Genomic DNA, 13352 nt, shown 5'->3' on the forward strand with positions numbered 1-13352 from the left:
TTAATTCCAATTGAGAGGTTTTTAGTGTTCCTTCCACCTAATTAAATATTTTTGTTGTGGTGTCTGGATGTGTATTGCTTATACTTGGGACACCCTTGCTTTGTCCTTCACATATCTTGTTCAATTCTGTATTCACTATAGGCATTGTTGTTGCTTGAGTCATTTTCAGCTCAGGTTGTTGAATTTGCTTCCTTCTCCACACAAGTGCAGGTGTGGGGTGCCCTTTTGGGGAGTTGATGCTGAAAGCACTCACCCTCTTTTGTACATTGATTCGAACCTATTGTGGCGTTTATCATAGATTTTCTTTTGGGTAGCCATATTGTTGTATTGCCTTGATAGTAGCCTTGTGCTCGCACTAGGTCCTTTTGGATCCATTGTTGACGACAGTCATGAGGTTCTGCAAGTGCTTGACCTTCTGCCACTTTATCGATGGTGGCAATGGTTGACTTTTGAACTAGGTTCTCTCATGAGAACATTCATCATTCATTGGTTCTTTCCTTGCAGGTTGACCCTTGGGGTGAATCTTGGGTACCCAGTTATATATACTCTTGTATGTTGGGTTTTGTGTAGGCAATTCCAACACGGTGGGTGTAGATTCTATTTTCTGAGGTACTGCCTCTGCAGTGATTTGTTTACCTTGATTTGTCAAGGTCCATAATGGTATGGACATGACCCTTTCACTGATGGTTAGCGATGTTGTTCTGTCTTCCCATTGGATATTGCACTTGTTGGCACAGATCCAGGATCATCCTAAGATCATCTCCTCTTCCATTGTACCTCCAGGCATTACAAACACCTTTCCAACCAAGGGATTATTACTGATGGAAATGTTAACATTTAACTACCCCCAACGTCCTTTGTGGTTGTTAAGTGCACACTATGAACTTTTGCATCCGTGTGTTCAATGTTTGGTCTCCCTAAGGCTATCCAAGTATCATATGAGATTAGGTTGTGGCTCGAACCTGTATCTATCAATGCAACACTTGTTGCAATGTCCTTGTTTGTTGTGAGTCCCAACTTGAGTCTTGCTGGTTCAATGTTTAGATCCTCTTCGTCCACAAGGGTTATGGATGCCATGTTGACATGAATCAGGCCCTTCTTCATTTTAGCTTTTGCTTGCCTAGCTTTAGCCTCGTCTTGCGCTTGCTGGATCTTTTCTTTTGCTAATTGTTTCTATTGTTTTAAGAGGTGTTCTTGGAAGAGCATCTCTTGGGTTAATGGTCCAAAGTAATTTTTTTAGTTTACTCCCATTGACATAGCCCTCCATTTGGATGCCATCAATCGTCTCTATTCGAATTGACCCTTGAGGTGTGATTTCTGATACACGGAATGGTCCAAGACCTCGATATTTCAATTTCTTTTTCCTGGCGCTTCCCACACCATATATGAGGACAAGGTCCCCCGTTTTCAACTCCTTTTGCTTGAGGTTTCTATCAAACCAATGTTTTCAGCACAACTTTTCAACCATGAGTCCATGTGATGCTATCAATTGAGTCTCATCCAGTTTTTCCAAGTCAATTAGCCTTTCAGCTAATGCATTTTTAGTTAGACGTTCTTATATAGCAATTCTTAAGCTTGGGACTAGGTATTCCATGGGCATAACCGCTTCAAAACCATAAGTTAGACGGAAAGGAGTATATCCTGTTGTGCCACCTTATATGATGTGCGGTAGGCCCAAAGGGCTGCTATAAGCTTATGCTCCCAATCTGTTCGATTGCTTCCACAATTTTCGTCTCAAGATGGTACACAAAATCTTATTGGTACTTTCTGCTTGACCATTTGCTTGTGGGTAGTATGGTGATGATTTATGATGGATTACCAAGAATCCTGCAAGCAATTGATTAATCACCTCATTAATGAAATGCGAGCCACGATCACTCACCAATTCTAATGGGCAGCTAAATCGTGATATGATTTGCTCATATACAAATTTTGCAGTTGTTCGCCCATCAGCTTTCTTTGAAGTTCTGGCTTCTGCCCACTTCGTGAAATAATCCATGGCTACGATTATGTAGCGGGCTTATGATGGATGAGCTGCTGGACTAATCGGCCCCACAAAATCTATTCCCCATTTCTCAAATGGCTGCCTGACAATGATGGGGGTTAGTGGCATCTTGTCACTTTTTTGTGGGACAGCAAAACGTTGGCATTCTTCGCATCTTTTAACAAACTCTATGGTGTCCCCGAACAACATAGGCCACTAGAGTCCAGCTTGGAGCACCTTTCAAGCTGTGGCCGTTGGTTTTCTCTGGCAAGAAACCCTGACCTCCAGCTTTTTCCTTGCTAACGGTGAGTTTCTAGAAAGCGAGCTGTAATCTCTCCAGCAAAATGCCCGTCTACTATCCCAAAATGAGACTCTTCTAGTATGGTCACGAATTCATCCTCTCTTACGCACCGCTTGAGCACATTGTCTTTGCCCAGTTTATACAATTCTCCATCAATCACTTGATAAGCCTCCGCATCTTATCTTTGTTTAAGGATACATCCTGCGAGAAGCCATAAGCCAAATGCTCTGAGATCTCATCACTCCACTCAGGTACCATATCCAATTTGAATAGACAAGCATCAAGAAGGTCATTGTCAATGCCAGGTTCTGATTCTCCATTTGAAACTCTGGATAGGTGGTCAGCCAACACATAATGTGTTCCCTTCCTTATTATCGTGACAGTAAAGTCAAATTCCAACAATAATAGTAGCCAACGTGTGATTCTTCATGTGGTGTAAGGTTTATTCACTAGATATAGCAAAGCTTGATGGTCTACAAAAAATATGAATTTGTTAGCCAAGAGATAATGTCGATATTTCTTGACTGTGTAGACCATGGCCAATCCTTCTCTTTCGGTAGTGGTGTAGTTCACCTCTACATCATTCAATTGACGACTAGCAAAGCAAACTGCATAGTCCAATTTGAACTCACCAGGTTGGGCTAGCACGTAACCAATTGTAAAATTTGACGCATCGATGTGTACGTGGAATATAAGATCCCAATTGGGGGGTCACAAAATGCGTGTGCTTGCCAAGGCTTACTTCAGATGATCATAAGCCTCTTGACACTCTTTGGTCCACTCAAAGACAATGAGCAGCTTATACAAGGGTCTGTCTATCTTTGCATAAAATACGATGAAGCGTCGATAATAACCCACATGACCCATAAACCTTTGCACACCTTTGTAGTTGGTAGGCGGTGGCAGTTTCAAGATCAACTTGATCTTACTATTATCAACGGATATGCCATTTTTTTAGACTGTGTGTCCCAATATCACACCATGCTTAACCCAGAACTGGCACTTCAAAGGGTTTAGTGATATCCGATATAATCGGCAACGTTCGATCCAACAAATTAAATGGAAAGAAGAAGAATTTTTAGTATAATTGAATTTATAATTATTTATCAAAAGTGAAAATATAGGTAGAATTAATTTTTGTAAATCCCATGAATTCTTTTATTCAAAAGAGGAATATTGAATATAATTCAATTGAGAAATTGAGAAGAAATATGAAAATAGTCGTCGAGAAAAAGAATCTTTATCTAGGCTAAAAGCAATTGATAAAAATTTAAAAAAAGTCCCATTATCGGTATCAAATTAGAAAAGGCTACTAAATGGGAATAGCATGTGAATGGATGTGATAAGATGTAAATGAGATATGAATGGATGTAATAAGATGAAAATAGGATGCGATAAGATGTGAATGGGATGTGATAGGATATAAATAGACATGATAAGCTGTAAATGGAATGCAATAAGATGTGAATGGATGTGATAAGATGAAAATAAGATGCAATAAGATGTGAATGGGATGTGATAGGATGTGGTGTGATGAAATGAATGGGGATGAGATGTGAAGTAAATGGATGTGGATGTGAAAGGATGTGATGTGATGTAAATGGATGTGAATGTGAATGTGGATAAGATGTGATGTAAAGGAAAGTGGATGTGGATGTGAAAGGATGTGATGTGATATAAATGGATGTGAATATGGATGTGGATAAGATGTGATGTGATGTAAAGGAAAGTGGATGTGAATGTGGATGTGGATGTGAAAAGATGTAATGTGGTGCAAATGGATGTGAATGTGGATGTGGATGTGGATGTGATGTGATGTAAATGGATGTGAATGTAAAAGGATATAATGTGATGTAAATGGATGTGGATGTGAAAGGATGTGATGTGATGTAAATGGATGTGAATGTGGATGTGGATAAGATGTGATGTGATATAAAAGAAAGTGGATGTGGATGTGATGTGGATGTGGATGAGATGTGATGTGATGAAAGGGGATGTGGATGTGATGTGGATGTGGATGTGAATGTGATGTGGATGTGGATGAGATGTGATGTGATGAAAGGAGATGTGGATGTGAATGTGATGTGGATGTGGATGAGATGTGAAGTGATGTAAAGAGATGTGATTTGATGTGATGTGAAGTGATAGATGTGAATGTATGAATAGATGTGGGTAATCATATATGTGAATGATTGGATGGATGTGTATGAATGAGATATGATGTGGATGTGATGAAATGTAGATAAAATATATGTGATGGAATGGTGATGAGAATGAATGTGATGGATATGAATGAATGTGATGAGATGTGATGTAAATTGGGATAGATATGAATGGATGATATGTGATGTGAATGATGTGAAATGGGATAGATGTGAATGAATGAGATGAGATGTGAAATGGATGTGATGTAAATTGGGATAGATGTGAATGGATGATATGTGATCTGAATGAATATGATGTGATGTGATGAGAAATAGGATAGATATGAATGAATGAGATATGATGTGAATAGATGAGGTGTGATGGGATGTGAATCGGGATAGATGTGAATGAATGAGATATGAGGTGAAATGGATGTGATGGGATATGAATCGGGATAGATGTGAATGAATGAGATGTAAAGTGAAATGGATATGATGTGAGGTGATGTGATGTGAATCGGGGTAGATATGAATGGATGAGATGTGAATGAATGTGATGTGATGTGGATCGGGGTAGATATGAATGGATGAGATGTAAATGAATATGATGTGATGAGATGTGGATATGGGTAGATGCGAGTGGATGAGATGTGATAGGTATAAATGAGGAAAGATGTGATGAGATGAAAAATGATGTGATTGGATGAGAATAGGAATATATATGAATTGGATGGATTAAGTAATGTGGACGGATGTGGAACAATGTGGAAAGACGAGAGTTCATTATAAAAACTGTATTTATGACCTGTTTTTAAATGACTGTTTTATGTCAATAATGCTGGGGAAGCATTTTGACCGTCTTATGAATGAGGTCGTGGAGACCTAACTGATAAAGCTTTAACTCACTCTGACTTGAAAGCCATTTGAGACTTTTATGATCCGTCCGGACCTCAAACGTAGTGCTATATAAAGAATGTCGCCATTTTTTTAGAGCATGAATAATAGCAAGTAACTCTCACTCATAAGCCGAGTAGTTACGTCGGTCTGGCAAGCAGTACTTCATGTTGAATATGCTCAAGCTTGGCCTAGAACACAGGCTGAACATGGGAGACAACATATGAGAAAACCCTCCTAATCCACCTAACAACAGTGAACTATCCCTGCTAGCAATGCTAGAGTCGAATTTTTCAAGTCTTATCATTTTTTATTTGTAAATAAAATAAAAAGAATGCGATAAATAAATAAATAATGTGAGAGAAATTGAAACTAGCTACCCGAGTACCATAGAGTGTGTCGGCCGCTAGAGACACGGTCTCATTGATGTCAATGTGTTGATGTGCTCGTGTCGGTGACAATGTCTTAAGCACTACGACAAGGCTACTCAAAGGGATGACCGGAACACTATGGCGTTGTCGTTTTCGATGTCGAGAATGAAGCACACACAACAATGGCGCTCTACAACAATGCGTTGTGGTAATGTTGGCAAAGGCTTTGATGTTGTGCACACCGAGAGAGAGAGAGAGAGAGAGAGAGAGAGGGGAAGGGGAAGAAGAAGAAGAAGAAGAAGGAAGAAGGAAGAAGGTGTCCCGCACCCTTTTTCTATTGTGCGTGCTGCAGCCCAAGGCCTCAACGGCCCCCTTTTACAGACTGGACACGAGACAGAGAGAGCTTTCTCTCCCCCCTTTTTGTTGCTCCTGGCTGCCGCCTATGTCATGGCGGGGGTCCCTTTGGTTGGCCAAAGAGAGAGAGAGAGTGAAAGAGATAGAGGGAGCTTCAGTTGGCTGCTCCCCCTAGGCTCCTGCTGGCTAACGAAACAATAGCGAGAGAGAGAGAGAGAGAGAGAGATGAGCTTAGCCGCTAGTTGCCCAGCTCCCTATTGCGCTTACTGGGCGAGCTTGCTTTTGGTGCTGCACTGTGATAGATGGTGAGAGGTTTACCACCCTCTGTCGCCCGTGTTTTCTTCTTGCGACTTGACTTGTCCAACTGTTATTGTGTTTCGGTTGTTGTGCTTTGGTTCTCTCTTGCTGCCTATGCTGGCTTCGCTTGGAGGTTTGCTTTGCTCTCCACATTGGCTGTTGCACATACAAGAGAAACGGTCGGTTTCTTCTCCACGTTGGCTGCCGCGCATACAAGAGAAATGACCGGCTACTGCGTTTCGCTTCCTCCACATTCGTGTTAGTCAAATGGCTATGGCGGCTCCACAGTCGTGTTCCCAAATGGCCGGCTGCTGCATTCCCAACACTAGGGGTTGCGTGTGTTGGTGCCTACGCTGTGGGCTATTGTAGCTCGACGCTCTGAGTACTATTGCCCGTGAGGTCGTCCCTCTTGTCATCAATCGCCACGCTAGTTGAGCTTGAGCTTGAGCTTAGGCTTAAGCTTATGGCGGGCTATGGCAAGTTCTCTTTCTACCACACACACAGTCGACTTGCTGCAGTATGGATAAGATGATTTTTCTCCACATCCCAAAAAAATTTGAAAAAAAAATCTTGATAACCTTTGCGCCTTGTTCACGCGACAAAGACGAGAACCCTACGCTCTGATACCAATGTTACACTCACGTAGCAACAACACAAAGGAGAAGGAAATCTTGTTCACCACCCGACCACTGCAGAGGAAATGAGGATAGGGATCCTCACCACTGGATATATATAGCGGCATGCCTGCCCACACATGTACGACCACCCGCCGCGGGACTATGCATGAGCCCCCTCTCCCTTGAATCCCGGCTCGCTCGCCGCCCACGTTCCGGTGGACGGTCTGAGAGGCCGATCGAGATCCCTAGCCGCTACAAGCTACATAACAATAGCTTCCTTTACTTACCGATCAGCTCCTTAGCTTGAACCAAGCTCTGATACCATGAAAAGATTGGGGGAAGAGATAGAGCTTGAGCTCTTGCAACAAGCGCACACACAGTCATACAACAATGGATAAGACACACATACATATGGAAGGTGTTATGTTGCCATAGTCACCGCCATAGCCAAGGAGGACTCCGAACTCTAGTCACCACCCAACCATAGAGGAATGTGAATAAGTGTCCACAATGTCGGGCTTATATAGTGGCTTGCTTGCCCACACTAGCCCCCAACCACCCACGGTCCTCTGACTTGGGCGCCTCACTCTGAACCCCAGACACTCGCCACACACGCTGCAGCATGTGGACTCTGTGTCCAATCAAGCTCTATCGGCCGCTAATGGGCGATCCCATTACAAGCTATGTGCCTATGTGCCATTACCTCCCCTTCTAAAGAGTTTTCATCCGCGAGAAAACAAACTGGGAAAAGTTGTTGGTAAGTGTATTTAGTTGTTCTCACGTCAGACCTTTTCTAGTCCATTCACTTAACAAGTGTATCGCGATACACAAAAAACCTCGTGTTTCGATCTCTCAACTAGAACTTCAAGGCAAACTACGTGCCCTGGTTTTTGTATGCCACTAGCACAAAAGTTAGATGTACTTGGGATTTTTCTAGGAACTTAAGTTTGTAGACTACGTTACCAACCATTTGTAGACTATGCTACTAAATATTTGTAGACTACGCTACCATGCTATGCTACCAACTTGTTGAATCTTCTCCTTGCATAGCTCTACGGCCATAGGATATCCAGACTAGATTCCATAAAACAATGTAAATGAAGCAAATCTAGTTATGAACAACAACAAAAAAAAAACAAAAAAACAAAGGTGAGAGATACTCCTCTCTACTAGATTATTCATCTATGCATAAGTATATGCTATAGAACCTCGTTGGGTTTCTAGTTTGACCACCAGCAATCTACGGATGGTTAATCTTACTCTTACTTGGAGTGATATTTAATCTTTGGAGATTTTCCTTCAAAGATTACAATCAAGTTTTCTATCTCTACCCAACACTATATCTACAATGGACAAGCCATATAGTTGGTAGAGATGTTTGATAAAGAGCCTTTCAAACTTAGATATTTTCACATCTTATTAGTTGGTCAAATGTTGTCCTTTTTACTTTTTCCTTCAAGAAGAGTTTTTGCCCGCGAAAACGATTCCGAAAGTTGTAAACAAGTGTGTGTGTAGACCATATGGTCATCTACACATGTAACGTCCATAAGTACTACAACAAGGAAACAAGACACACAGCACATATTTTCCTTAAGTACAACTATGAAATATGCCAACAAAACACAAATTGCTACTAATGCATCAAATAACATCATGCACTTACTGGCGAAGTGCTCATCTAGATTGACTCAAAACCTTTGGCAATACGACACAAAGTATGAAACATTCTAGCACCAAATTATTGTTGATCTAACATATAATCAACAACTATACCAATGTTTGAACTCTACGGTTCAATATCTAACTATGAGTCCCACTAGGCAGTGATAGAGGCCTTAGACTCAGCTTCAGTGCGAATACAAATAGCAAAGTCTTTAAGAACTTGCCCCAAATATTGTGGATCCACCTCATGGCCAACTGTTGCAATGCCTGAGCATAGCGTGAAAACACTTCCATGCCTACCCAAAATACACACTGAACACTCTTGGCAATTTGGTCACACCAAAATTGACGAGTTCAGGACTTTATCTAGAATAACAAGCATCTTAGATATGTGACTTTCAATAAAATTTGAGCTCATTGAAAGTCAAAACCAATATCGATTAAAATATCTCACTTTTTCTTGATAAATTTTATCACCCCCATTCGACATAGGGTCAAGTGGGCGTGAAGGATCCACCCTTGAGCACTCTGTGTCTCAGTACATAACCTAAAAGATTTGTTTGATCACTCCAGACCTGCACTCACTCTTCTTCTCACAAAAACCTCAGCTAATTGCTCCGATTTAGCACTCCTTTCAATGAGAGGCGATGATTGACGGAAAATGCGCACGAATATAGCAATATCGTGCCTAAGAATAAGTTGTCTGCTCCTGGCAAGAATGCTACCAAGAAAAGAGCTGGGGTCTAGGCTTTGTCCGAGTGCAGGAGAGCAGAGGAAACATGATTACATTTTTGCTCCTCTTGCTTTGGAGTGACAACTTTTGCCAAATCTACAGTTCAGCCGGTAAAAGCCAGTTGGGAGAGGGCTCATCAGCTAATCTGCAGGTGCATAATCCGATGTTCATATTGATGGATTATGGAAAGGTTAATGCTTAGATATGTATGTAACAACAGGAGGAATATTTCGGTGTTTGAATCAGTTAACCTTCAGAGAATGCAGCATAAAAGAGCTACCATCTCTGAGCTTGACTTGTTTCTCGATAGCCAAGGGGTAAATGATGAAGTTGCTAGTCAACTGGTTCCCTTCATTATTTTTGCATAAACCTTTTCAACACAACAAACATGCAATTGTGGTGGGACCGCATATCATGAGAGAATGATTGTCACCCAAAAAGTCCAAAGGACCACTCTTTTCCATTACCTGAGTGATGAGCATGATGATTGCATTGAGGCAATGCCATTCACGCGGAGAAAAACAATAAATGAAAAAATAAAAAAGAACGTATAGTGATGGCATAATTGTTGGCAAACTCTCGTCACCAAAAGAAAGATGAGCATCACACTAAACATTCCATTATGATATGACCCTACCAAATAATAGGCTCACTTTACATGTTAAATGAGCTTGATTTTTGAGATGTGAGAGTACACTCACTTTTCCAGCTATTAGAGGCCTTTGTGCAAAGGATGGGCACACAATAAGAACAAGCAGTAAATAAAACGAAGTAAAGATCAGCCACCTCATGAAGCTAAATCATACAGCTCGCATTTTGTTCACAGCATTTTACTTCAGCAGAGCATGATGACAAAGATCCGCATCAGTTCCAATTACACTTAACAGATATGGAAGGACACTCATGTCAGGCGATGAGCCCGCTCAACTTTCCTACCCATTCATTTGCTGACAGTCAAAAATATACTCAGATATAGTACTGTGCACCAAAATGTTGGCGGCCATCTTTGTTCAGTAAACTGCACATCAAAGTCATGCCCAGGAGGCTTCTTAGTACCCATTTACCTAGCTTGCCATTTTCAATTTCTATCAATGAAATGTGAATTGACCAGCATCACTATCCCTCTTGATTTTTTCAAAGTGCAGTAGAAATGCCATCCCCCGGCATATGTGATAATGTTGACATGTTTAGTGGAGCATACTGCAATAAGCCAAGCGCCCTTCTTCAACAAACCAGACACACCTGAAGAAACAATCTTCCCTTGTACAACAAATTAAAAAGCACACCTCAGCAGGAACAAGCTATAACATGTAAAGGTCGTGACACTCCACCCACATTGTTTAGTGTTAAAGGTGTCACGTACCTCAAGGAATAGGTAAACTCACCAGATAAGGAGCCATATATTTGCACAGGAAAGGGTAAACTCACCAGATAAGGAGCCATGCATTTGCACAGGAATGGATAACTCACCAGATAGGGAGCCATATATTTGCACCCTAGCTCAGTGCTTAATACCCATGTTTGTGAGTGCTTTTTTTTATAAGGAACAAGCAGAACAGAGGACTGAGAAAAAGAACGCACAGAGTAGGAGGAGCAAGCCAATACACTTAAAAACTCTTTTCTTTTCTTTTTTACAGTTGAGATTTGCTTCTGTACAAGCTCTGTTTTGAGCTCCTGTAAAAGCCATACTGCCGGGCCTATCACCCAGCATACATGTAAACAGTGTTGTGTACAAAAAGAACCCCGCTTCCCAGGTTATTAGGGAGAGATTCAAGAGTTGTTTACAATCTCTCACATATGCTTGGGCGCCCTGATACATTGACGCAAAGGGAAGTATCACAGCATCTAGGAGAAAGCATACCAGTACCATCGCTCCAAAAACAATCAGACAGTTGAGGTCAACACAAAACTGCATCAAAAAATGTCACAGCCATCATTAACACGACAAAAAAACATAACTAATATTATCATGGACACAACAAAAACCTGTAACGTGACATATAACTGCACCACCATAGCTAATGATAATGTATCTGGCCTGTGCACCTGCAAATATCTGGCCTGTGCACCCTTGCAGGCATGTTTAGGGTTAAATATAGCTTACCAGGAATAGACACTACACCGATCCTCTTCTACTGCATATCCAGAGACTTCATATCGTTTGTAACAACGACAAACTCACTATCCCAGTCATAAATATAACCCAAGACAAGATTTCACATTGCAAACACCACAGCACAGAGAAAAACTCAACAAGACGAGATTCCTTCAAATCTGCAGTTACAAAGCCTTGATAGAACTTCAAAAAATTACGTAAAAGAAGCTTACTTGACCCTAATTACGGTTTCCCCCTTCAAAAAGAGGTTCAGAAAGATTTTGGATTAGGGTTTCAGAAAGCCTCACTAGCCCCCCATTAGCCTTTCAGAAATCTTAGAAGATTCAACAAACCATACTTACGGATTGAAACAGCTTACCATTTGATGAGATGAGGTCTTCTTCTAACCCTAACCGCCAGGCCTCCTCGGCACGTTCCATCTCTACGAGGTCGACCTGGAGGTCCAGGAGATCTTCAACGGCGTCGAGCTCGTCGAGGTCTTCTGCAGTGATCTCTTCGCCATCGCTGCTGCAGTCGTAGCGGTCTCGGAGCCAGTACTCGCGAAAGGCAGGGCAGGTGTGGACGAGGCGCCACCACTCGGGGGAGAAGTCCTCGGCCTGCAGGAAAGCGGCAGGAACGAAAAGGGGGGCGTTAGGGTTTAGATATGAGAAAGGTCGGCTATTCACGGCCATGGCTATGGCTATCTTTCTTTCTCTCTGTGCAACTGTATCTTATGTGTATCATGTGCCCTTGGGGAGCGAGGCTTTGAAGACGACAATCCCCCATGGCTAGGCTTTATAGATAGGCTCGATGCGTATTATTATAATTATTATTATTATTATTATTAGCTGCTCCATTGACCGCCTTTGCACAATGAGAGACTTTCACACGTGTGCGCGGACCTTGACAAGAGTAGAGAGATGATGTTGATGAGATGACGATGATCATGATATTAACGTCCTAAAGGCCACATATATGAAGACAGTCGCAATGACACACTCGTTGAGTAGAAAGTGTCTTCCCATGGAGTGTGCTCTCCACGTGTGGAGATTGACCTTTAACGTTTCGTGCTTGTTCCGAATATAGATGTGGTCAATGCCCCAGTTGTGGATCAATCGAGACTTGTGCATGTAGGGACATCCTAGGATTATGTCAAACACACATGGCTAGCTACTAAAGTTCATTAATTACCATGAAAATTTGTCTGAAACTTAACCCCATGGTTCTAGTTTTGAGGGCTTGGATGATACCCCCAAGTTTGTCCTATGATTATGTCAAAACACACATGGTTGGCTACTAAAGTTCGTCACCACAAAAGTTTGTCTAAAACTTAACCCCATGGTTCTTATTTTGAGGCCTTGAACCATGGCTCCATCTAGTCATATATATCCTTCCATAGGCTTTGGCTTGTTTGCACGTAGCAATGTGCCAATGGGAGTTTTAATTTCACAAGATAAGAAAGAGAGACCAGCAATGTCCCTGGGTTTGTATTCCCCTTTACTAGGTGCATGACCTGGGCTAGCTATGGTGTATAGGAATCGCAATCTGATCCTTCTTTGGGTGGAGGGATGTGGAGCTCGAATGCTCTTTCGTATTATGTGTATGCACTTATTGAGTCCTTGAAGTTCCTCTTTGAAGTTCGAAGTCCTTGTCAAATTCCTTTGTAGAGTCCGATAGTGCCTGGGAGTTTTCATCAATGGCCTCGAGCACTTGTGGAAGCTACTTGGTAGGTTTCATCATAGGTACGGGTTTCAAAGGCCTGGGTTTTCACAAGCAGGGTCTTGCGTCCATTCCCTCCCACCAAAGAGTAGGTCGCAAAAGGATTAGTTGTTGCCACCTTAAATGGATTTTAAAGTTCTTACAATCTGATACTCCTCTTGTTCAAGTTCAACACAAATCC

At 41.8% G+C, this 13352-nt stretch overlaps 1 protein-coding gene across 2 annotated transcripts; it reads right to left on the reverse strand.

Annotated features, from left to right (window-relative positions):
- Nucleotides 1-9961: 9961 nt before the first annotated feature.
- LOC147623659 (uncharacterized) lies at nt 9962-12227 on the reverse strand. Of its 2 annotated transcripts, none has more exons than XM_086820249.1 (2): nt 11832-12227; nt 9962-10375 (listed from the first exon to the last, which is right to left on the reverse strand). In XM_086820249.1, the coding sequence occupies exons 1-2, from the start codon at nt 12142-12144 to the stop codon at nt 10368-10370; spliced, it is 321 nt and encodes a 106-aa protein (XP_086676375.1). In that variant the 5' UTR covers nt 12145-12227; the 3' UTR covers nt 9962-10367. The 2 variants fall into 2 exon arrangements, with proteins under 2 accessions (XP_086676375.1, XP_086676374.1); XM_086820248.1 differs by lacking the exon at nt 9962-10375 and adding an exon at nt 10960-11266.
- Between the last annotated feature and the right edge of the window lie 1125 nt (nt 12228-13352).

This window comes from Cibotium barometz, chromosome 26 (genome assembly GCF_041138505.1).
Source record: "Cibotium barometz isolate CiBa-2024 chromosome 26, ASM4113850v1, whole genome shotgun sequence".
NCBI lineage: Eukaryota > Viridiplantae > Streptophyta > Polypodiopsida > Cyatheales > Cibotiaceae > Cibotium > Cibotium barometz.